Here is a 24,104-nt window from a genome sequence, read left to right as displayed (position 1 = left end):
AATTCATTCTTCGATTTTAGAGAACACGAACTCGTGTTTCGGATACCTAGTAGGTTTGGGAGTTACATCTATTCCCCCTATATCACAAGGACTTTAATAAGTTCAGTTTTCTATACTAACTTTATGGTTCTGGGACTTGATAATTAGGACACATTTAGGTATGCATGTATGGATAGCGGAAGGAGGGCCCAGGTTACAGGAGGAATTTTCTTATAACTGGAAGAAATACAGGTTATTTCTGAGGCCTAGTCTTTTAGAATTCATCCTCAAGTTTGCTGAAAGCTTCTCTGTTCTGTTCCAGGCAGGTTGTTTTCTGATAATAACTTTTGATATCCAGAGGAAGAATGTGTAAGAACTTCAGATGCCAGTTGTAAAATTCAATTACTCCTCATCAGTGATAAAATACATTTAGATGTTTTAACACAGAAGTTTGATATGAGTAAATCATCTCTTGGTTTTTCTTCCTAAGTGGCATAGTGCATATGTGACAAAAATTTACACTGACATAAACTTTAAAAAGAATCATTATGGATGGCTTGGGCACTTGTTTGAAGAAGACATTTTAGACACAAACAAATCTAGACTTCACTGCTTGGTAGCTAAGCGCCTTGATTAAATCTGTTAACATCTCTTCTCTCTACTAATGGGAATATCCCATCTCCTAATTGAGAGAGGTAATGTGTGCTAAGTGTCTAACATAGTCACAAGTACTATACTCAAAAACTAAAACGTAAGAAAAAACTAGACTTTGCCTCCCTCCACCTTTTCTTCCAGTCCTAATTATATGCTTCATATTCTAGTTCTCTATCAGGATTTCTCAACTTTATTGTCATTCTGGGCCAAAAAATCAATATCCCTGGCTTTGCCTATTAGATCTCAGTAGCATTCCCTGAGGTGTGAAAATGTCTCCACACATTGTTAAATGTTCTCTGGGATGCAAAACTACCCCTAGTTAGAACCACTAGTCTGTATAGGTGATTAAAATGTAGGGACAACATTGAAAAGGTCAAGCCAAAATAAGCAATTTGTTTTCCCAGACTGCTCAAAGCCAAGGGCCGTGTGGGTATAATAAAAGTACCTAGCTGGGCATGGTGGTGCATGCCTGTAATCTCAGCACTTGGGAGGCTGAGGCAGGAGGATCGCTGTGAGTTCATGGCCAGCCTGGGCTACACAGTGAGTTCAAGACCAACCTGGAGTACACAGGAAGACCCTGTCTCCAAAAACAAAACAAAAAAAACAAACAAAAAAACAAAGAAAAGTTCCTAAGCTGGAAAGAGGAAACTTTGGTAATGAATTCTGAAAAATCTTTCCTCACTATGCCCGACTACCACTGACACGGGATGCAATCGTGTATGCAAATGTGAATCAGGAAGTATATGATTTACACAAAACAGTGACCAAAATTAATTAGACCAAAGAAAGAAAAATAGCACTTACTTGTGTTCAGTAGGGAACAACCACTGCTAAAGTTCATACATTAATTCAGTGTGAAAAATAAGCAGAGCTCCTAAATTAAATGATATCCACTTGAGAAATTTTTTAAAATTCAGGGTATTTTTTATATTAAAAGTAGGAATTTACAAAATAATTTACCAAAGAAAATTTATAAATGGCCACAAGTATCACAAACTTCCTAGATGAACTTACCAAGTAATTTCTGAAAAATCAAAGATTAGGCATAAATCAGAAGTCCTGGAAAAGAATGACTAAAACCTACAAAATAAAGTCACAGGAAAAGTCTTACTATATGAAAGAATGATTGATGGCTTTCTCTTTGGAAATGAGTAAAACATCGTATGGCAGCTTACCTGTAGTTTCTGAGTCAAGGAGTCTCTCTGTTCTTGTAGTTCTCTGGCATTATCAATTTCTTGTTTTAGTCTTTCTATTTCCTAGAAATGGGAGAGTAAGGTCTTTAACAACATTTAAACTACATCAAAGAAAGGGAAGACCTTATTTTCCCCTGAAATGATTGTCCCACTTTTTAGGAATCAGTAATTTAATATACTTTCCTTTATATTGACCTTCAGAGGGATGTGTTCATCTTTTTTTTTTTTTTTTTTGGTACGGGAGATCGAACTCAGGACCTTGTGCTTGTGAAGCAGGCATGGTGCCACTGGGCTAAATCCCTGGCCCAGGATGTGTTCATCTTTATAGGTGTGCTGTCTAGAACAGAATTATCTTCAGCAACAAATCTAACTTGATATAGCACTGCTTAGAAACACAACCTGTTCATTTTAAAGGCTGCTTCAAGCTTGAGATCAAATTCTTTCCTAGGACATGAAAGTTGTTGACTGGAAACCAGAGACAGTTACAACCGGTGAAGCCGTTTTAATCTCTCATGGCTTCCTGTTGACTTTATAAACACACTCCTTATACAAAAGGGACCAGGTACTCTCTTAGTCTAACTGCCCGATCAGTTCAACACAGTTCATAGTAACAGAAAAGAGAATGGGGAAGATAGGAACAAGCTCCATGCCACTCAAGAAAAATTTCATCTTAAAAAATGCATACAATCTTAACTTTTATTCCATGAATTTGACAAACTAGTATTTGGAACATATGTTAGCCTCATATAGATAGGTAGAAAGTGGCAAATACCTCTTCTTTGACTTTCAGTGTCTCTTCCAGTTCTTGTATCGTCTGATTTAATTCTGTCTTGTGGGTATGCACTGCATTTGCTTGGCTGCTTACACATTCAAGCTCTGTCACCTAAAATTCAATGAGACCATAGGTGAAATTAAATGACAATTTAAAAAAGGTTCTTGCTGAAGACATAGTAAGCCCCTGATGTGTGAATAATGAATTCTGGGTCAATATATGAAAATTAATTTTAGAAACTAATAACACAATCAGCATAAAATAAATAGATTCTTTAATGATACACATTTAAGACAAGGTAGAAAGAACAAAGAAAATATTTATATACTTGGTCATGGACAGGTTAGGAATAGTACCTAAGTGATTTCTTTCTTTTTTTTTTTTTGGTACCAGGGATCGAACTCAGGTCCTTGCGCTTGTGGAGCAGGTGGTGGAACCACTGAGCTAAATCCCCGGCCCCCTTAAGTGATTTCATGATAGCAGAGAACTCCTACAATTAAAGTTTGCTTTAAAAACTTCTTCTGAACACATACTTAAGATCAGATATGGCCATCTGTCTTTCATCTATATAGCCTTCAAATTAAATATGGGCTGTGAAAACTGGCCTTGCAGAAGTGAAAAGTTTTTCAAGTACATTTCTAAAATGAAATGGAATTTAGAAGAAAATATATGCTTAAAATACAACTTACATTATTCAATATTAGAATGACTTCACATTCATAGTGCTTCTTATAAGATAAGCTTTCTTTAGTCAGTAAGAATTTACTGACAGCCCAAAGAGCTAAATTCCTTTTCTTTTTTCTTCCCTGTCCCCCACATCCCCTTTCCCACATTAATACATGCAGTGGGATTCTTTCTTTCTTTTTTTGGTACCAGGCATTGAACTCAGGACCTTGTGCTTGCGAGGCAGGTGGTGGAACCACTAAGCTAAATCCCCAGCCCTCTTTTTTGGTTTTTGAAGAAAGGTTTTGCTATGTTCAGACTGGCCTTGAACTCTATGTAGCCTAGGGTGGCCTCGAACTTGCGGTGATCCTCCTGCCTCAGCCTCCTGAGTGCTAGGATTACAGGGCTACGCCACCACACCTCATTCAAGTGTAGTTTTGATTTACGCTTCCCCAACTGGCCCGAACTATTCATGCACATTTTCTGGCCAAAATATATACTTCGAGCTAAAAGCAGGCTAGTCTCCTTGTTCTGAGAACAAGCCGTGTTCACATCCACCTTCTTGACTTCACTGGACTGTCCTCTCTCTGATGATAGAAAATCATTCTGACCCTACCAAGCCATCAGCTCTCAGCTCACACACTTTCTCCAGATGGCCAACCCTACTTGCACAAGCCGGCAGAGCTCTCCTGTTCTCCTGTTCACAAAACAGGATCAGTTAAAAAATCTTGGGAACTAGCTCCTTATTGTTGAATACATGTACAGTTTTCTTCGTCTGATTAGACCATACAGTTTCTAAGGGTAGTTCCAGTTCTGATAATGATGATTATTAGACTATTTTTTCCATAGATAACAATCGCAAACTGTGGACAAAATACAAAAATCAATCTTTTGAAGGCCCCGATGAGTAACCAAATTGGCAAAAGACTGAAAGATAGCAGTCACTTTGGATAAAATACATATTGACACATCTTTTCGCCTGCAGGCAGGCACTTGCCATCCCACTAAACAGCTTGGATGAACTTAAAGGCGAAAACTACAGTCTCATTTCCCTGAGGAGCCTGAGCATTATGGGATTCCTTAGAATAGATGGACCAGCCAGAAGTTAGGGGGTTAAAGGAAGGAGCCCCCAAATAAACACACAGGCTTTCCTCAACCTTCAGCCAACCCCAGTTTAACAGGCGCAGGTGAGACCCCAGGGGCCCATGAGCATGAGTACCAAGCTCTGACGGCTGAAAGAACCAAGCTCTGGCAGTGCTTCCTCCAGAGTAGAGTTTACAGCCCTGTACTGCCACACTGACCCCAGCTTTTTGGTGCTATCTCAGAACAGCTGTGTCCTCAAGGTTTCCTAGGACTAAGTGATTTACCTTAGAATTAAGGAAAAATTGAAATAAATCAACCCTAACAATGTATAGGTCCACAATTCTACAAAATCAAGCTAACTCACAAGTAATTTAACTGCCCGCTGATAAAAAAAACTACATTCTTCAAAGGAAGATAGAAAAACTATGGTCTCTTCAAAACTTCATTTCGGATGAGATCGGGCATGTTCGGGGTACAAAACTTCATTTCAATGTCCAATATACAGTTAAAATGACTATATTGTTAAAAAAAAAATCGGGAAATGAACCTGTAGTTAAAGAGACAGATCTGTCTGAACAAAAGGTGAGATAATTTATTGCCAGTATACTTACAAAAAAAAGAAACACTAAAGAAGTCATTTGGGCTGTAGGGAAATGACACCTGATAGAAATTCAGATCTATGGAAAGCAAGAACACTGGAAATTATAAATTTGTGGGCCGGGGATTTAGCTCAGTGATTCCACCGCCTGCCTCGCAAGCACAAGGTCCCCACAAGTTCGATCCCCGCACACACACACAAAAATTATAAATTTGTGAGCAGTCATTTCTTTCTTTCCTTAAATTCTTTAATAGTCAAATGACTGATCAAAACTTCTTTAATGGCAGGGATGACACAATAAGGAGACATGATAGTTCCTAAGTGAATACTTATTGCCTATAATTTAATTGTTAAAAGTTACTTTTTATGATAAAAACATAACAAAATTTATCATCTCCATCATTTTAAAAAAAGTGTATATAGTTCAGTAGTGTCTTAAGTATATTCTGTTGTGAGACAGATCTCCAGATGTTTTTCATCTTGCTAATCTAAAAGTATATGTTCATTAAACAACTCCCCTTCCCACTTCCCTCATAAGTTAATTTTTACACATTAGATAGACATGTTCTCAGGTTTCTAACTCCCTCCCTGTTTCTATCTCATTCCTACTCACTTCCTTGTCATCCTGGTCCTATCATGACCCTCACATTATGCTATTGGTAAGCTCATTCTCTATTGTCTATGGAGTTTGCTTACTTGACATCCTTTTTGAAAAGGGAAATTAACTCCCATCTGCTTCCTGTAGGGTGAGTGCATTTCTATACTTTCAATAAAAAAATTAGTAATTGTTTGGGTTTCTGCTATTAATAGAATTAGGATTTGTGATTTTCTTTTTCTGTCTGATAGTTTTCTATCTATATTTTTCAAATTGTTCCCTCTTTAAAATACAACAATAGGGCCAGGGATTTAGCTCAATGGTACCACACCTGCCTTGCAAGCGCAAGGTCTGAGTTAAACCCCCAGTACCACCACCAAAAAACCCCCCAAAACAACAACGACAACAACAAAAAATAAAACAATGGAGAATTGTACAAGGTATACATTATCCCTTTTTTATACATGAAAATACTGAGCTGAAAGAAACAATATTCAAAGGTCAATTAGCTCATTTGATTTCAAAAGCTGTATGATCTTCATTTTCACTAAACTATGGAAAATATTTTCCTTAACCAAACAAACCAACGTAATACAACTCAAACATACACTGTAACAATCAGTGAACATCCCCAGAAGATGTGTCGGTGCTCAATCTACATGCAAATTTCCTCTGATGGAGGAAACCTGTTATCACCGAGTCCCTAGGGACAGCAGACTGAACTCACCCGCTTGTGCAGGCGTTCTGCTTCCTCCTGATATGCAGCGAGCTGCTGTTTCCATTGTTTCACGTTGGCAGTGGACTCCAACAGGGCTGCGGTGAGTTTGGCATTGTTTCCTTTGAGGGTAGCCAGTTCAGCCTCCCAGTGTTTGCTGATTGCTGAACTAAAATAACAAGAAAATTCCATTCGTTATACTGAATATTGTTTCTGAAATGACAGCAGCACTCAGTTCTTTATCTAAGAATGTGTTCAGACAACCCCAAAGCAATAAAAACACAAAATCTTCACTCAAACATTTCCAGTTAAGAAATATAAAAAGTACCAAAGTACTAGCTAGGCTGAACATGGACTAGTTCCCAATTTCATTATAAAAATACAGGTAGTAGAGCTGGGGATTTAGCTCAGCGGCTTTGCCGCCTGCTGCGCAAGCACAAGGACCCGAGTTCGATCCCTGGTACCAAAAAAAAAAAAAAAAATACAGGTAGTATCTACCAATTCCTTTCTCCCTCCTCCCCGCCCCAGACAGGATCTGACTACATTGCCCAGGATACTCTCAAACTCATAAACTCAGGTCTCCTCCTGCCTCAGCCTCCTGAGTAGTTGTAATTATAGGTACATGCCACCAAACCCCACACTATGCATTCTCTTTTAAGAAATAAACATTGTGTAAAAAAAAAAAATCTAAAACAACATCTAACAATGTACTTTTTTTTTCTGGTACTGGGGATTGAACTCAGGACTTTGCACTTGAGAGGCAGGCGGCAGAACCACTGAGCTAAAGTCCCTGGCCTGGTATTCTTTCTAAAAAGTACATTGTAGGGGCAGGGGATTTAGCTCAGTGGCACCACACTTGCTTTGGAAGCTCAAGGTCCTGAGTTCGATCCCCAGTACCAAAAAAAAAAGGTACATTGTTAGCTGGGGATTTAGCTCACTGGTGCTGCACCTGTCTCTCAAGTTCAAAGTCCTGAGTTCGATCCCCGGAACCAAAAAATAAAAAGAATACCAAGTGGATGCTTAAGTGTCAATAAGGCTTGGGGCATCACTTTTGAAATTCTATAGCATTACTTCTGAAATTCTCATTGATTTATAGCACAATGTTCAGGATTTTTAAATGTCAAAAACATACAGATTTGGGCTGGGGATTTAGCTCAGTAGTTCTTCCGCCTGCCTTGCAAGCTCAAGGTCCCAAGTTCGATCCCCGGTACCAAAAACAAAACAAAAAACATACAAATTTATTACAAAATATTTGATTTTATATGATAGGCTCAACCTGGACTAGCCTAGTGACTTAACTTCTGATATAATTCCAATGTCACATATAGAAGACTTCCTCTCATCATTTAATATTCTACTTGATAAGTTATCTAATTTAAGTTTCTCAACCAAGATGATTTTCTATACAAAGACAATTCTATTACTTGGGAAGACTGTTCTCATGATAATTCCTTTCTTAACTTTCCAATGAAAAAAGAACTGCCTCATTTGAAAAGTTTCTCTTTCTCATTATTGAAAAGTTTATTTCTATTAGTGAAATTCTACTAACCTTATCCCATTAGCTAACTAGTGATGCTTATAGCTTTTTAAAAATCACTGTTATGTTTGGTAAGTTATTTTAATTTTTTTTTTTTTTTGGTACCGGGGATTGAACTTGGGACCTTGCGCTTGCGAGGCAGGCGGTAGAACCTCTGAGCTAAATCCCTGGCCCTCGAATGATTTGATAGGCTAATATTTTACAGTAATTTTAATATACATTTATTATATAAAAGAAAGCAGTTTCCATCGGTATTTCCATTTCTAAAGCTCAATCCCCAACCCTTTCTAAAATTGTTAAAAATTTTGATACAGGGTCTTGCTAAGTTGCCCAGGCAGGGCTGGGACTTGTGATCTTCCTGCCTCAGCTTCCCAGAGTGTTGAGATATGTGCACCACCATGACTGGCTCCTGTGGTATCCTTGAAAAATGCGTTATTTCAGCCAAAGAATGAAAAAAAATCACATACACCCAAACTTAGGGACACTATGAAATAACTGAGTAAAATTGTTTTAAAAAAAGAAGACTAAGGGACAGAAGGAGGAAACAAGAAGAAATAACAATCAAATGCAATGTGGGATTCTTGGCAGGTTCCTGAAACAAAGAAGGGTACTGATGAAAACTCAAGTTAGCCAGTCTGGCGGCATCAATGTGAACTTCCTAAGTCTGATAATCACACCATGGCCATGTAAGATGCGAACATTAGGGGAAGATAGGTGAAGGGCACATGGAACTCTGTGAAATTTCTGTAACTTTTTTGAAAGTCTAAAATTAGTTTAAAAATGAAAAGGTGAAATGTTCCTAAAGTTTATGAAGTGAGAAAATCTCATCAAAACATGAAAGGAAAGGGGCAACCCACTTTCTGGTCCCCCTTCTGTCTCTCACAGGCAGAATCTTTCTTTCTCCCAATAAATTTTTCCTACTCTTAACCTCTGATGTTCCTAGAATTCATTCTTCAATTTTAGAGAACACGAACTCGCATTTTGGATATCTAGCAAGTTTGGGAGTTACATCTATTTCCCCTATATCATTTTGGAGGTCTTCCACCGAGATTACTGGATGGAGGTAAGAGTTTTCTTCCATAGGTTTTAACTTCAGTCTTTTTGATTCATAGACTGTTACTTTTCACGTCATAGGCTCTTGCTGTTTGTTTCATAGATTCTGGTTTTTGTTTCATAAATTCTGGCCTTTGTTTCAGAAGTGTCTTAATTTTAAGTTGTGTTTTAAATGTTTGCAAATTTCTTGTTTTTCTTATGCATTGTCTTTTGTTAAAATTACGTTTTATTCTTGTTTTGTATGTGTTGCATTTGGACTTAGTTGCTTAAAAATGTTGTACAATCGGTCTCTTACGAAACTGTCTCAGACAAAGACAGTTCAGGCTTTTTATCTGTCCTTTATAGAATGCCAAACAGTGGTTACTCTGTCAGCTAGTAAGTGCTTTTAGGGCAGCTGCCACTTTCAAAGCAGAGGGTAGGTTTCTCCAGTTGCCCCACTCCCATTGACACCAATGGCGGGTAGAATGTTGACCAGAGAGGCAACTGGGTTCCTTTTGGAGACAGATCTCTGATTGCGTGGAACTAGTGGAAACTAAGGTGACAACTGAGGGGTCAAGGCCAGGGCTATTCTCTGGCGGATACCCAAAGGTCCCTCAGAACAAACTAGCTCCTGAGAGCCCATGTGGGTAATCAGCAGAAAATCTCCACATCTTGTCCCTATCTGGACTCCTCAGTGAGGTGAAAGGGAAACTACCTGAACCTTCTCTCCCCTCCTAGGCATGGTCTTCATCATTTATGTGTGTAGGGGAAAAATGCCTTTTCCGATAGATTATGGACTTTGGAATGCTGACTGTGGACTTATAAAATGCTATATGAGGATTTTTGGATGTTTAACCAGCTTGAGCTTTATTTGGGCCTTTTCTCTCTGCCAGTGAGTTAAAAACTCCCCTTAAACTTTTCTCCCAACTTGTTGGGAGTTCATTTGAGAATCCCTTGTAGTCAGACCACTCCTCCATCCAGAAAGTTAGATTAAGACAAATTTGCAACAACTGTTTTGTCTTACACTAGGGAAAATAACAATCAGTAACTTGCATTTGTGACAGATTAAATGAGACCGAAAAAAAGTTTTCAGATGACCCTGATTTGTACATTGAAGTCTTTAGAGGACTTACTCAGACCTATGGACTAGATTAGAAAGATGTAATGTTACTCTTAAATCAAACATTGATTTCTAATGAGAGACAAGTAAAATTACAAGCTGCTACTACATATAGAGACAAATATTATCTTAATTTTGGAAGCTCAGAAGACAGGCAACCAGGGGAACAACTGGTTCCTACTGGAACACAAGCAGTTCCTATACAAGGCTCCCACTGCCCTGCCAATCAGATAGGAGGTTAAATAGAAGACATTTTCAGGCATGTATTCTTGAAGGTCTAAGAAACATGAGAATTAAGCCCTTCAGTTAATTTAAATTGTCAACAATTTATCAGGAAAAAAGATGAGGACATCCCCAAATCCTGATTTGATAAAAGAAAATACTACAGTTTTTCCCAAGTGACAGTCTTACAGTATGTGGATAGTATAGTGTTATGTGTCCCCTCAGCTTTCTAGCCAAAACACCTGTACTCTACTATTTTCTAACAGACTGGGGTAATAATGTTTTGAGATATAAGGCACAGCTTTGCAGCCTTGAGGTAAAATATTTAGGCCTTATTACATCTAAGGGAACTCAAAGACTAGGGGAAGAAAGAATTAAACCAATTCTTTCCTTTCCACAGCCAAAGACTCTAAAACTGCTAAGGAGATTCCTAGAGATTATAGGCTTTTGTCGCCTTTAGATAGCAGGATATAATGAGATTGCATGGCCCTTCTATCAGCTTATAGAGAAACCCAAAAGACAGATACCTATATTTTAACCTGGGAACCTGGTTCCCAGACCACATTCCAGAAGCTCAAAGAAGCACTTCTAAGTGCCTGCCACAGGACACCGTTTCAGTTTGTATGTTAATAAAAGGTGAGACATGGCTTTGGGAATGTTTCTACAACATCAGGGTGCTGCTCAGCAGCCTGTAGGGTACTTCAATCATAAACTAGATATTATAGATTCAGAGTAATTCATTAAAAGGGTAAGCCCTAAATAATATAGTTAAAACACTTTTATTCTCTTTATAGAGGCAAAAAGTAGCCATTCGGGTTCTTTGATTATTGGTTTGTTTTTTCTGCTTGGCAATTCAGTTGGAGTCAATCACAGCTTTTATCTCTAGAGGCATGTTTTGCTAAGGATTGCAGATCCACTCTGGAAAAGCTCCTGATCTTAACTGTCCTTCTACACCTGAGATGGTTATTATTTAGTTCTTGTGCCATACTTAAAGGCACTCTTCTATCCCTTCTCCACTGTCCTGCCCCTGAGAAATAATGCAGTTTGATCCAAGGCACTTCCCTCTTCTGTGGCTGCTGGATTTCAAGACAAAGCTTCCAGAATGGTGAGTTTCCCCTCCCTGGAATCCTTCCAGAGTAAAGCTGACCTTCATTTATCTCTGGGCCATACAGAAAACTGCTCTGGGTTTAATTTTGAAACTCTCAAGAAATAAATGTAAAAGTTTTAGTCCAGATTTATCTGTCTTTCAGCCCTCAGGCAAAATTAGAGAATGGTAAGAACAGCTAACTTGGCTCTGGCCACTTCCTTGCACCTCTAGTCAGCTGCCACTGGCACTGGATGAGATAAAGTCTAAGGGGCACATTAGATTGGGCACAGAACAAGAGAGATAGACAGGGATACCTTCTTTCCCTTTGTTTCTTTTCAAAATGGGAAAAACTGTCATAGGTAGACATCTGCAGCACAGCAGGCTGGAGCCTTGGCAGGCCTTCTTCCCACATTGTTTGAAATTCATACTTACCTCCAAAGAGTGTCACCTAGTCTCTTTTACATGGAAATGCGGCCTAAGCAGACCCTCACTGGAGACAGTTAAAATTACCTTTAATAATCTGTCCTTTTAGAGGGAATAATGACATGTGGCTATCGAACAACTATGGTTATCAAAGCAACAATGAGAAGCCTGTATAGCTGGGTATTCCAGTCAGATAAACCAACAGCCCGTCTTAAAATGGTCTTTGTTTTCACAGGAGTAGAAGATTTTTATTCCTTTTGATTCTTATTACAAGAGATCTCTGTTAATTGATCTACAAAGTTCTGACTAGTCATAGTTATAAACCTAAAAATTATAAAAGTTATTATAATTCTACTTGGCCAAATACAACTGAGTACACTCTGGTTTACAAACAAGTTGTCTTATGTGTGTGTCTGTCTGTTCAATTTGTTACAACACATACAGATGTTATGTTTGAGCTTTTTTTCTTTTGGCATTTTGGATTTTTTAAGATGTTTGCCTGTAACACAAGTTGGCTTATAGATAAATGTAATTAAAGACATGGTTCCCCCAGGTTGCCAGATGATCCAAATAATGTCAACTGGTTTTACAAATACAGTACCTATTGTTGTTTATGTATAACTTGGGAATCTTTCATTGATCAAAACAATGTATTAATTGTTATGATCTGGCTCTCAGATCATCTAAAAATTTGTTAAGATAAAGACTCTTGGGCTTAGGAAAACTACGGGACAGGATTCCCCTTGGTAAATAAAGAAGCAGCTGCCCGGAAAAAAATTTATTCCAGCCTTTGTTCACAAACGGGACCCCAATAATTTCCATAGCCTTGTGGAAAATACATTGCTAAACATATCATTGTGATAGGTATGCACTGGTTATGGGCTAAGTTTTCTGTGAAAAAACAATAAGGTTTTATTTAAAATGTTCTGGGTACAAAACAAAATTAAATGACAAGGGGTTTCATGTAACTGATGTTCACTGTTATTTCAAGGGGTACTAAATATCATTCATGCCTTCTGGGTGTACAGGTCTTCTAAGATATTGTTTATGGTAATGATCTTTTTTGAATCAGATATCTGCCTTTCTTTTACACTCCAGCTACTTGTGATAAGAGGTAAATGTCAAGCCAGCATGAGAAAACCAGTCAAATAATAATTATCTTAAAAACTTATGTGATGGGGCCAGGGATTTAGCTCAGTGGTTCTGCTGCCTGCCTCACAAGCACAAGGTCCTGAGTTCGATCCCTGGTACCAAAAAACAAAACAAAACAAAACAAAAAACTTATGTGATGTATGTTGTATGTGTCACCACACTTAGGGATGCTCAGTCACCAAACAGTTGAAACAATGTCACACTAAAATTAGAGGCTAGACATTATGAACTCCTAAGATACATTTATAGGCCAATATGTATGTTCTCTTTAGATGGCATCCTACTAAAAGATAACAAATAAGAGTTTTCTTTTTTTGGTACTGGGGATCGAACTCAGGACCTTGTGCTTGTGCAGCAGGCTCTGGAACCACTGAGCTAAATCCCTGGCCCACAGTTTTCTTTATGTCATTTAATGTACTGTGATCAGATGAAGGTGTTTGATTGAAAGACTATTCTGTACTAAGACAGACATGTAAGTGTTACAATGTCATCATGATTGTCATGCTAAAATACTATGTGTGGCTCTTGATCTTAAGTTTCTCTATAATATACAACTTTTGTCTGTTAACATTCTACAGGGATTCAACTACTAAAACAATCATGGTTGGTAAAAAATAACAGCCATGCCAGGGAACCAGTGGTTCCGCTGCCTGCCTTGCAAGCGCAAGGACCTGAGTTTGATCCCTGGTACCAAAAAAAAAAACCAAACAAAAAAACCAGCCCTCTAACTGTGCTTTACACTTCAAAAGTTCTTGGTGTCTTAACTATTATAGTAGTTAAGCTCACTGCTCCTACTGAAATACTTACGTCACTGATCTTCTCTTCTGGGTGTTTAACAACTAAAGTTTGGAGACCAAAACTAGAAAGGTAACTGGGCTATGAGGATAGCCAATATTTTGGCCCTGGCCCTTCAAGGTCAACAAAGATCCAGGACACAAAGGAACCTTTCCTATAGGATCCTACATCTTTGGTAAGTCACTCAACCTCCTGAGCAGGGAGACTGCTGGACACCAGAGGCCAAATGTATCATGTGCCAAAGGAGGGCCACAAAGAGGGGAAAATCTCCCACACTTTCACTGAAAGCAATATGGTCAAGCAAGGCTGTGTGACCCATCCTGATGGCTGACACTGACTGAGGAGCTGAGAGGCTCTATGCATGGTTTCAAAGTAATGCCTGAGGAGACTTAACTGACCTGGATAGATAGCAAGAGGTTCATATTGATTGACACAGGTCTCACTTTGGTCTTACACACCCAGCAGAAAAGAATAACCAAAAGGTATAAAATAATGCCACAGTAATAAAGCTAGATATAAAAAGGGGCTCCAGTCACTGACCCTTTCTAGCAGTTTCTAGCTACATCAGTAGCTGACCATAGTTATGGATCATTAGGAAAAAACTATGGTAGAATCTGTAAGAGCCAGCAGGTTACAATCACTATTTCAATTTCTAAGTGTGACTTTCTCCCCAACCTGCCCTTCCATTCTAGTGTGCTCATGCTTAGATTATACATACTCTAATTTCTTAAAAGTTATGTTTATTCTTGCCTAGAGGCTGTCAAACTCCAAGCAGTCATACAAATGGAACCAATGACAAATGCGCTAGACTTCTTTTACTGGGATCCACCAGATAAATCTTGTAAACAGCTCATAACTGCTAAACTCTACAATATGGCTTCTAAGTTGGATTCTGAAGTCCCCCGGACCTTCTCCTTATCCTCTTTGTGGAAGCCTATTACTAGCTCCTCCCAGTGGAAACCTTTGTTGGCTATATTCATAGCAGCCCTGCTGACCTTATTATTTAGCCCATGTATGCTTAACTGTTTCTTACGTAGCCCACGTATTCTTAACTTTCTTTGTCTCCTCCAGACTCAAAGCTATACGGCTACCAAGATGCCTGGCACCTATTGAGGGCCTTTAGATAGACCCTCTGTAGAGTAACTCTAATTGTTGATCACAACTACGACCCTCCTCAGCTGGAAGTAGCCAGATTGGTCTTCGCCCTTTGCCCCCTCACAGCAGTTAGGGGTACTTCTTCGGAGGGGGGAATACTGCAGATAGGTAAGTTAATTAAATATCTTGTAGGCAGTTAGACAGGGCCACCCCACATGGAGCCAAGATGTAGGAGAGTGAAGACACATTCACTGAAGGCCAGCATTGTAAAAGGAGAGAAATTAGCACACTCATATAGGATGAACAGCAGTATGTACTAAACAGGTATCAATCACCTGGATGGGGGGTCAAGGTCTTACCCCAGCCTCTCCAGGAAATATCCCTGATCCCCACCCTTACTGAAAATCCCTGTACACATGCTATGTGACTTGCTCCCCCATTTGACCCCCATTTAATCAATATTACCTGGGTGACTGTACTTGTAATCTTATTGGTTGGTCATGGTTTTGTCCCACCTCATGCCCACCTTGTAAATTTCCATTGGGTCTTATAGTTTTGTCCCACTTTGTAACTGCCTCACCACATGGTTTTGCTGTATAAAACATCTTTGAAATGTGGGGTGGGTGGCCAATCCACTTTCTGGTTCCCCTCTGTCACTCTTAGGCAGAAGGTTTCTTTCTCCCAATAAATTTTTCCTACTCTTAAAAAAAAAAAATGAAAGGAAAGAACAAAACAATAAGCTAAACTATTAATTTAACAATGCATTTCCATCTTGAAAAAGAAAACTTTTCATCTATGGAAGACTTAGATTTTCTGAGCATGTACCTATTCACCTGCTCTAACTGAATTACAGAACTTTTGTTTTGTTTTTTTTTTGGTACCGGAGATCGAACTCAGGTCCTTGCGCTTGCAGGTCAGGCAGCGGAACCACTGAGCTAAATCCCCAGCCCTTACAGAACTTTTAAAAAGCTACCTATCAGTTTTCCCCCTACAGAAATAAATTTATTTAAATGGACCCTTCAATCTGAAACTATAATCTTAGTGAACTACTTTAAGCCCCTGGTATATGCAAACATCAAACCTCTTTAATAGTTAAAAGAAAAATGATTTTGGGCCAGGGATTTAGCTCAGTGGTTTCGCCGCCTGCTACGCAAGTGCAAAGACCCGAGTTCGATCCCCGGTACCAAAAAAAAAAAAAATGATTTTGATGACTTATTTCTAAAACCCATTTGTTATCACACAATTATAAAGTAAGATGGATCACCATGTCTTTATAGCAGAACAAAAATGAGAGTGTTTTAATATTTTATTTTTCTAGGTTTTACTTTATAATCTACTGATAGCAAAATCCATTAAAACTCTGAGAACTCTATCTACATCAAAATTATTTCAATAGCCAGGGATTTAGCTCAGTGGTTCCACTGCCTGCCTCGCAAAATTATTTCAATAATTATCTGTTTGACCTTGGACTCATCTCTCAGTCACCCTGAGTAAAGAGACAGGTCAAGGTCTACATTATCCAAATGTTACCCACTTGACACACGTGGCCATTTATATTTAAGTTGCTGAAAATTAAAAGTTAAAAATTCACCTTCTCTGTTTCATCAAGCATATTTCATGTACTTAAAAGGCACACATGACCAGTGGCTGCCATGCCAGATAGTAAAGATGAAGAACACTTCATCATGTCAGTGTTATCCTAGAAGTTTCTACATTTCAGATTAGCTCTTCAATTCTGTTACAGGCTCAATTCTTTTCCCTCAACATTCATAGGTTGATAGAATAAGATGGCATTATAAAGTCTACCAGCAAATCACAGCCTCTCCAGGACCTAGAAATGAGACACATGGAAAACAATTTAGTGAGAAGAAGAATTCCAGGAATCAAGAAAAGAGCTGACAGGAAAACCAGAAAACACAGAAAAACTGGAGAAACTGAAGACAATACAGATGAACAAAGCAGTCTGGAACACTACCCCCAACTCCAGGGAGGAGGTCCTGTCTGAAAAAAGCAAGGTGAGCCCAGAGAGGGTTGGCAGCCCTGGGAGAAACAAAAGACTGGCAACACTAGTCCCCAGAAAAGGTTACTCTGTAAACTGCAAATACAGTGTGGGGTTTTACTCTGAAAGTGACTTCTGTGTGGCAGGCTAGAGTTGGAGAAGAAATCCATGGTAGTGACCACCATATTTGGGAATGATATCATCAGGAGTCATTTCAGGAAGGGCTTTATTGTCTAACACTGAGCTATTTCTGGGAATCATAAGTAACAGAACAACTACACTTCAAGGTTTCTGGGATCACCCTATCACAGTGACTGGGTAGGAGATGGCCACAGAGGCAGGTGTGGAGTAAGGGCAAGCTAGTCACAGACTCCCTGAGAAGTTTAAGCAGCACAAGCTCAGGCTGGGAAGAACACTGGTCCTGCCCTCTGCGGTGAAAAGCCAGGCTGGTCGTGTGGTTTTCTGAGAAGGCTTGGTCTGAATGTGCTGGTATTAAGTTCAGCAGATGCTGCCACGCCCACCCCCATCCTGTGGCCTACTTTTTTTTTTTTTTTTTTTCCTGTAGCCTACTTCTAGCATGAAACTAGGTTGCCTGTTTTCTGCAAATAGGATGAAGGATACACCTTGGCTTGGATAGTCACCACATCCTAATGTGTATGGACAGAGAGGCCTCTGGAGCAAGGAGGCCACCTTACAAGTCCACAGGCCATAAAGCTAGGCACAGATGGTAGAGACCTGGGGCACACAGAAGAGCATGAATACTAGGAGCCCATGGAATGAATACAGCCCTAAGGCAGAAAGCACACCAATGAATGACCTTGCCAAGTGGGAATAGTGGGACAGAATGCAACATTCACACACCAAAAAGTGGGCATGGAAACAAAATAGGCCCTAACAGTGACTCACTGTCTCTCTCCCATATCTGGTGGATTCCAACACTACGGGCTGTTGAAGGAAACCACTCACCCAAACACATGGAGGGATTTTTTGGACTTGTTTTCTCTTTGTGTAGCAGAATGCTCCCGTCCTCTTTTGCTCTTTAAGTTTATAAAAAGTTTTTTTCTATGTTACTTTTACCTTTGTTTACTATCTTTTATTCTGTAATTGGATTTTTCTCTTCATTTAATTTCTTTCCTCTTCTTTCAAATTTAACTTCTTTCATTTTTTATCCTCTCCATTTTTATTGCTACTATTAAGCTTTATTAATTTTTAGCTATTTAGTTGACCATGCTTATTGCTGAATTCTTTTTTGTTAAATAGATGGTACAGTTGTTGATTTTAGTAGGTGTTTTTAGTAGGTATTTAGTAGGTATGTCAATACTTGGTTTGTCTGTGTTTACAGTATAAATGCAGAATTTTTTTTCAACTGTTAAGGGTGGCACAGTTGTAGCTTTTACTAGTTTTTATGGTATGACAATAACCAGTTTGTCTTTAATTGTTATTATTGCTCATTCTATTGTTAATGGTGGCAATAGTTGTTGCTTTTAATTGGGTTTTACTGCACGCCCCTCTGATTTATCATTGTGTTCTCAACATTACTGCAGTTCATTTTCTCCTATGTAGTGTTGAGGATCAAGCCCTCAAAAGATGGTTGGACGCTAAGATCCTCAAATCTTCTGAGAAAATTGAAGAGGGGTATAAATATCAGAATATAACCAAACTCAAGGACACATACATCACAGGGAAACAGAACCTAACTAAAAAATCTCTACAGTAGTGACAGAGTTTTACCTCCCTAATTGTTTTTGAATCTGCAACACAAAAACAACAGAAATATGAGAAAGCCAAGCATCAAAATGTCTCCCAAAACCCTTCATTCCCTAAAAGCCAATCTCATGGACACAAGTAGAGGCAAGGAACTAAGAAAGTAAATGGCCAAAACATTTGAAGAGATCAAGAAGAAATATATAAGCAAATTCCTAAGATGTTTAGGAAGCTTACGGATGATATAATTAAACAGTCAAAGGAGTTTACTAATAAAATATTTGATGAGCTTAAAGAAGAAACAAACAGTAAACTAAATGAGTTAAGACAATACAAGATCTGAATGACCACTTTGGTAAAGAAACAAATTATGAAAAGAAAGAAAGCAGATATACAAGATACGAAAAATTCAATAGGAAGTGTGGGTAGCAGAACTGACCAATGTGAGGACAGAGTGTCAAAAATTGAAGACAAAGTGGATATATAGATCATAAACTCAACAAGATACCATACAAAATGGATCCAACAGCTGTTGGATGATTCTCCCCCTCAAAAAAAGCCCTTTAGAATTATAGGAATAAAGAAAAAATTAGAAGATGACTACAAAATTTCTGAAATCACAGCAAAAAACTTTCTAAATCTAGGGAAACAATTCAATACTCAAGTACAAGAGGCATATAGAAGATCAAATAGCCATTACCAGAAAAGAACCTTGCTATGACACATCATAATAAAAAATTGAACTAAAGAAGAGGATACTAAAAGCTGTTAGAGAAAATCAGCAAGTAATCTATAAAGGCAAGCCTATGAGAATAACAGCAGATTTTTCAGGACAAACCTTGAAGGCTAGAGTTTGGAGTCAAGTTTTTCAAGCCCTAAAATAAAACAATTGTCAATCTAGACTTTTATATCCTATAAAATTAACCTTGAAAATTGACAGGAAGTGAAGACTTTGCATGACAAGAAATCCTATAGAAATACATGACCACTAAAACAGCACTGCATACGAAAAGACATAAGAAATACATAAGAAACCGTTAGGGAGGCCTAGAAGACATGGAGGGAATCACCCTTTTGTTATAATACAAAGGGATCACCATCAGAAAAATAATGTAATGACAGGATTAGGTAATCATGTTACAATTATAACTCTCAATGTCAAGGGCCTTGGCTCCCCAGTCAAAAGACGGAGTCTAGTAGATTGGATCAAAATGCAAACTGCAACCATATATTGCCTAAAGGAGACACATCTCATCCAAAAGATGAAAGTGACTGGAAGTTACTGAAAGTGAGAAGATGACTGAAAGTGAAAGGATAGAATGTGATACTCTATGCAACCAGGGCCCAAAAGCTATCTTACTTGTAACATGGTAGACTTCAAGACAGACTGATCAGAAGAGACAGAGATGTCACAATATAATGGTAAAGGGAACAATTCAACAGGCAGAGATTACAATTTTAAATATATATATTTTGAATGTTGGTGCACCCTACTTCATAAAACAAAAACTACTGGATATAAAAAGGCAAATAGGGCCGGGGATTTAGCTCAGTGGTTCTGCTGCCTGCCTTGAAAGCTCAAGGTCTTGAGTTTGATCCCTGGTACCAAAAAAAAAAAAAAAAAAAAAAAAAAGCAAATAGATGCTAACATAATTGTAGTGGGAGATTTCAATATCCCACTCTCACAAATAGGTCAACTAAGGGCTGGGGATTTAGCTCAGTGGTTCCAGCACCCACCTCAAAAGCTCAAGGTCCTGGGTTCGATCTCCAGTACCAAAAAATAAAAATAAAAATAATTAAAAAATGAACTACAAATAGGTCAACTAGACAAAAAATTTAAAAAATATCAGAGTTAAACTACAGCACTGAACAAATGGACTTAATAGATATCTACAGTGTTTTGCCCAACAACAGAATACAGATTTTTCTCACCAGCACACAAAAAATTTTCTGAAACAGACCATATCTTAGGCTATAAAGCAAGCTTAAATAAATACATAAGAAGTGAAACAATTCCCTGCATACTATTGGATCATAGTGGAATGAAACTAGAAATCAACAGCAAAAGAGACTACAGAAACTATGCAAACACATGGAAATTAAGTAACACATTACTGAATAATCAATGGATCACAGAGAAATCAGGGAAGAAATTAAAAAGAAGGAAGTTTATAGTTTTGAATGCACAAATTAAAAGAACTGCATGATCTCAAATAAACTATAGTAAAACCTTGGTTTGTGAGACTATGTAATTCATTCATCTCATAATCCAAAGCACTTGTATATCAAGGCAGCATGAGTGAGAAAAAGAAGAGAGGGGGAGAGAAGAACCAGTTGTGATCATGTGATGTTTGGTGTGACATACTACTTGCATTGCAAGACATTGCTCATTTATCAAGTTAAAATTTCTTAGAAAGGTTTGCTCATCTTGTGGAACAGTCACAGACCAAGTTACGTACTCACAGTCCAGTTATACTATTATTGCAGTATCTCAAGTTCCTAGAAAAAGAACAATCCAAACCCAAAACTAGTAGAATGAAAGAAATTTCCACATTTCTTATATATGATTCCAAGGTAAACAAATACATGCTCTCAAGGCTATGTTGTAACATTAACCAAAATTTTATTACTTAAATCTGAATCTTTCTGAGAACATTCTTCCTTTATACACTGCTCCTTGAGTAGTCCATCTTTCTAGAGCACAGGATGAAATACAATTTAGAAAAATTTTTTTTCCAATCTTCCCTGTTTTCTCTTTGTGGTTTTTCATATATTCCTTTTGCCATCAAGTGTATAAATGCTTCTATCAGAATGCCTTACACAATTTCAACTTAAATTCCAAGGTTATCTTAAAGAAATTCTACATGTTAGCGATCTCAGATATGATTATTTTTTAGTCATTTTTTTTATTTGTGCTGAGAATTGAACCTAGGGTCTGGGCATGTGAGGCAAGCACTCTACCACTGAGCTACATCTCAATTCCCTCAGGTGTGTTTTATTCTTACAAATACACATGTACATACATGTTAATATTTTGGAAAATAATTTTGAAAACAACTATGTTCCTTTCTTTAATCTTCAACTCTAAAATATCGTATTTCTCCCCAGAGGTTTGATATTTAGCAGTAATTAACACCTAATTCTGATGTCCAAATTTTAAGTTGGCATATTACCTTTCAGGAATACTCATTTTAAAAAAATGTTGGGGGGCCAGGGATTTAGCTCAGTGGTTCTGCTGCCTGCCTCGCAAGCCCAAGGTCCCAAGTTCAATCCCCAGTACCAAAAAAAATGCTGGGGTTCTCTGGGAGCTATTGGTTCCTTTATATAGGTATAGTTTTGAGTCTTACCTTAAGTAAACTATTCACAAAAAAGCTGAATTGTACAGTGATCAGAGAGATTGAAACATCACTGTTATCAGGTATGAATGCTGGAATAACGGTGAAACAATTCTTTATTCTTGTCATTGTACAGTAAAGTTTCCCTTCAGAAAGGACCAGCTGGCTCCCTAGTGGCTTCAGATCTCTAAAGGGAGCTCAAAATTCTCCAAAAACATAACTGAAAAGGCTTCTAAAATGGAATTCTACAGCTTTCCTTTATCTAAAGTCAAAGTTTTTGAGAAAATATCCAATGTTACTAAAATAACTATATAAAACCAAGAAGAAAAAATAATTCCATAGACTATATAACCAAATAAGGAGTCTAATGTATCAGCAATGTACTTATTTAGCCTCTGGAATAAACTCTCTTATGTGAATGGCCACTTGCCGAGTCTAAGAAAACTGCCTCTCTCCTATGCCTCCAGTACCCAGAATCCCTCTCTAGAATACTAACCCTTTGTATGTACTTTCTAAGCATGTTAACTATGTAAAACTGAGAAAAATATTCAGATAATTTTTTAAATGAGGATTTAAAAATAGGATGCAATAGGCTTTTTTCTCAACAAAAGTGTCTGCATCAGCAGTGAGCTCAAAACCTAAGCCTACAAGCACTGCACAGTACTCTGTTGTCTCAGGGTCTGGCTGTCAGGCTATCTCCTGACTTCCCATTCCCTGTGAACACAGAGGCAACTAATGCTGACATATACCTACTTGGATGCTACTTTCAGGCCTACATTAGTCAGCTGGCCCCAAGCTAGTTCCACTTAAAATTTTGTTGGTATTTTCAACAGTTTAGGGTCTGGATTTTTGTTTCTTAATAAAAATTTAAGTTATCATTTTTTTGTGTGTTTAAGACAGGGTCTCACAACTATGTAGTTCATGCTGGCTTTAAACTCATGGCAGTCCTCTTGGAGATACTCCTGGCTCAGCCTCCAGAGGACTAGGATTATGGGCATGTGCCACCACACCTAGCTTAAATTATCCTTTTCAAAGAAATAAATTCCTCTTGTAACTAAGAATAACTAACTTTGCTTATAAATAATACATACTGTCAAAAGGACCTGAATGAGTAGGGATTTCAGGTTCTGCGGGGCAAATAGACTACTATGCAAAGGGAATTTTCTACTAGATTTAACTGAAAGTCTTGACTTACTTAAATGCTTAACAAGATGTCTCTCAAACCTTCAGTAATTTTGCAAATGCACTAATTTACTAACCAGGGTACTTCAAATCCCCTTATCAGATGTTCACATTATACTGGTTTGCATCTGCTTCTAAGTGCTGCTTCCTCTGACCCTTGATTTTTTTTTTTTTTAAATATGCCTTGATAATTTTTACTTTCCATCTTGAATTCCTTCTTTACCTAACAGTCATCATCTTCATACATAACCGGTGAGTCTGGATTAAAATACAATACAGTTGTAAAGTTCACAGCCATGGGTAAAGAGTTTAAGATATATGTTTGCTGATCCAGCTTTAAAGGCAATTCCTACAGTGAACAGGAAGTCACTTAGTCATACATATTGTGGGGCATATGGTATTTAGAACTAATTTGGAAGAAAATCCCAGAGATAAGAGTAATTTTTAAAGAAATATTATAGCATTGAAGTTATTGATGGCACAAAAAGATCAAATAAGGTTGAAAAATATGGACATAAATTAGTCAAAAAGTGAATCAGAGATGTGATACCCCGAATAAGTTTTATAAGAACCCTTTAAACCATTTACATGTGTACAAAAGTAGCATATATTAATATCTATGTCTAAAGTCTAAAGGAGCTGTAAAAATCACAGTTTGACATGTTTTCTTCTTGGTGGAAAGCAACTTAATGATGTGCTTACAATTAAAGGCATTTTAGAGCAGATAAAACACAAAATTTATTTAGCTATTGTAAAGAAAGTGAAACATCACAGACTTTTCTGAGGAAGTTATAAAATTAATCTAATTATTTCAAGAGATTACTTCAAAATGTATAATGTATGCCTTTATCAGCCTACACATATTTCTGAGCTATGAACAATTTTTTTAAATGTACATTAAGCAAGAACTAGTTATTGAAACTGGCTAAGACCACAGGCTCAGAAGTTTGTTACTTCCTAGTTATGGGGCCTCAAGCAAATTACCTAACCTCACCAGGTCTCAGTTTCCTCAGGTATAAAATTAGGATCAAGTAACAACTATCTTTACAAGGTGATTTTAAGGAGTAAATATAAAACATGTAACAGCTGATTAAATATTAGTACCTTTTCTTATATGTACAAGCAATAAAGAATTTCACTAGGCCAAGAAAAAGTTAAAATGATTTAAC

General features: G+C 37.8%; 1 protein-coding gene across 3 annotated transcripts in view; it reads right to left on the bottom strand.

The window, feature by feature from the left end:
- The window catches only part of Homer1 (homer scaffold protein 1), a 133,714-nt gene that overhangs the window by 16,160 nt on the left and 93,450 nt on the right, over positions 1–24,104 (bottom strand). For all 3 annotated transcript variants that reach the window (XM_087201159.1, XM_021248538.2, XM_004870212.4), the window contains 3 exons: positions 6,265–6,421; positions 2,599–2,709; positions 1,809–1,889 (listed from right to left, as the gene is read on the bottom strand). In XM_087201159.1, coding sequence (XP_087057285.1) covers positions 1,809–1,889; positions 2,599–2,709; positions 6,265–6,421 — 349 coding nt within the window. The remainder of the gene's footprint in view (positions 1–1,808; positions 1,890–2,598; positions 2,710–6,264; positions 6,422–24,104) is intronic.

Source organism: Heterocephalus glaber, unplaced genomic scaffold (assembly GCF_053883595.1).
Source record: "Heterocephalus glaber isolate CG9 unplaced genomic scaffold, H.glaber_assembly_v1.0 deba00001757, whole genome shotgun sequence".
In the NCBI taxonomy this organism is placed as follows: Eukaryota; Metazoa; Chordata; class Mammalia; order Rodentia; family Bathyergidae; genus Heterocephalus; species Heterocephalus glaber.
This window is presented reverse-complemented; position numbering and strand designations above follow the sequence as displayed.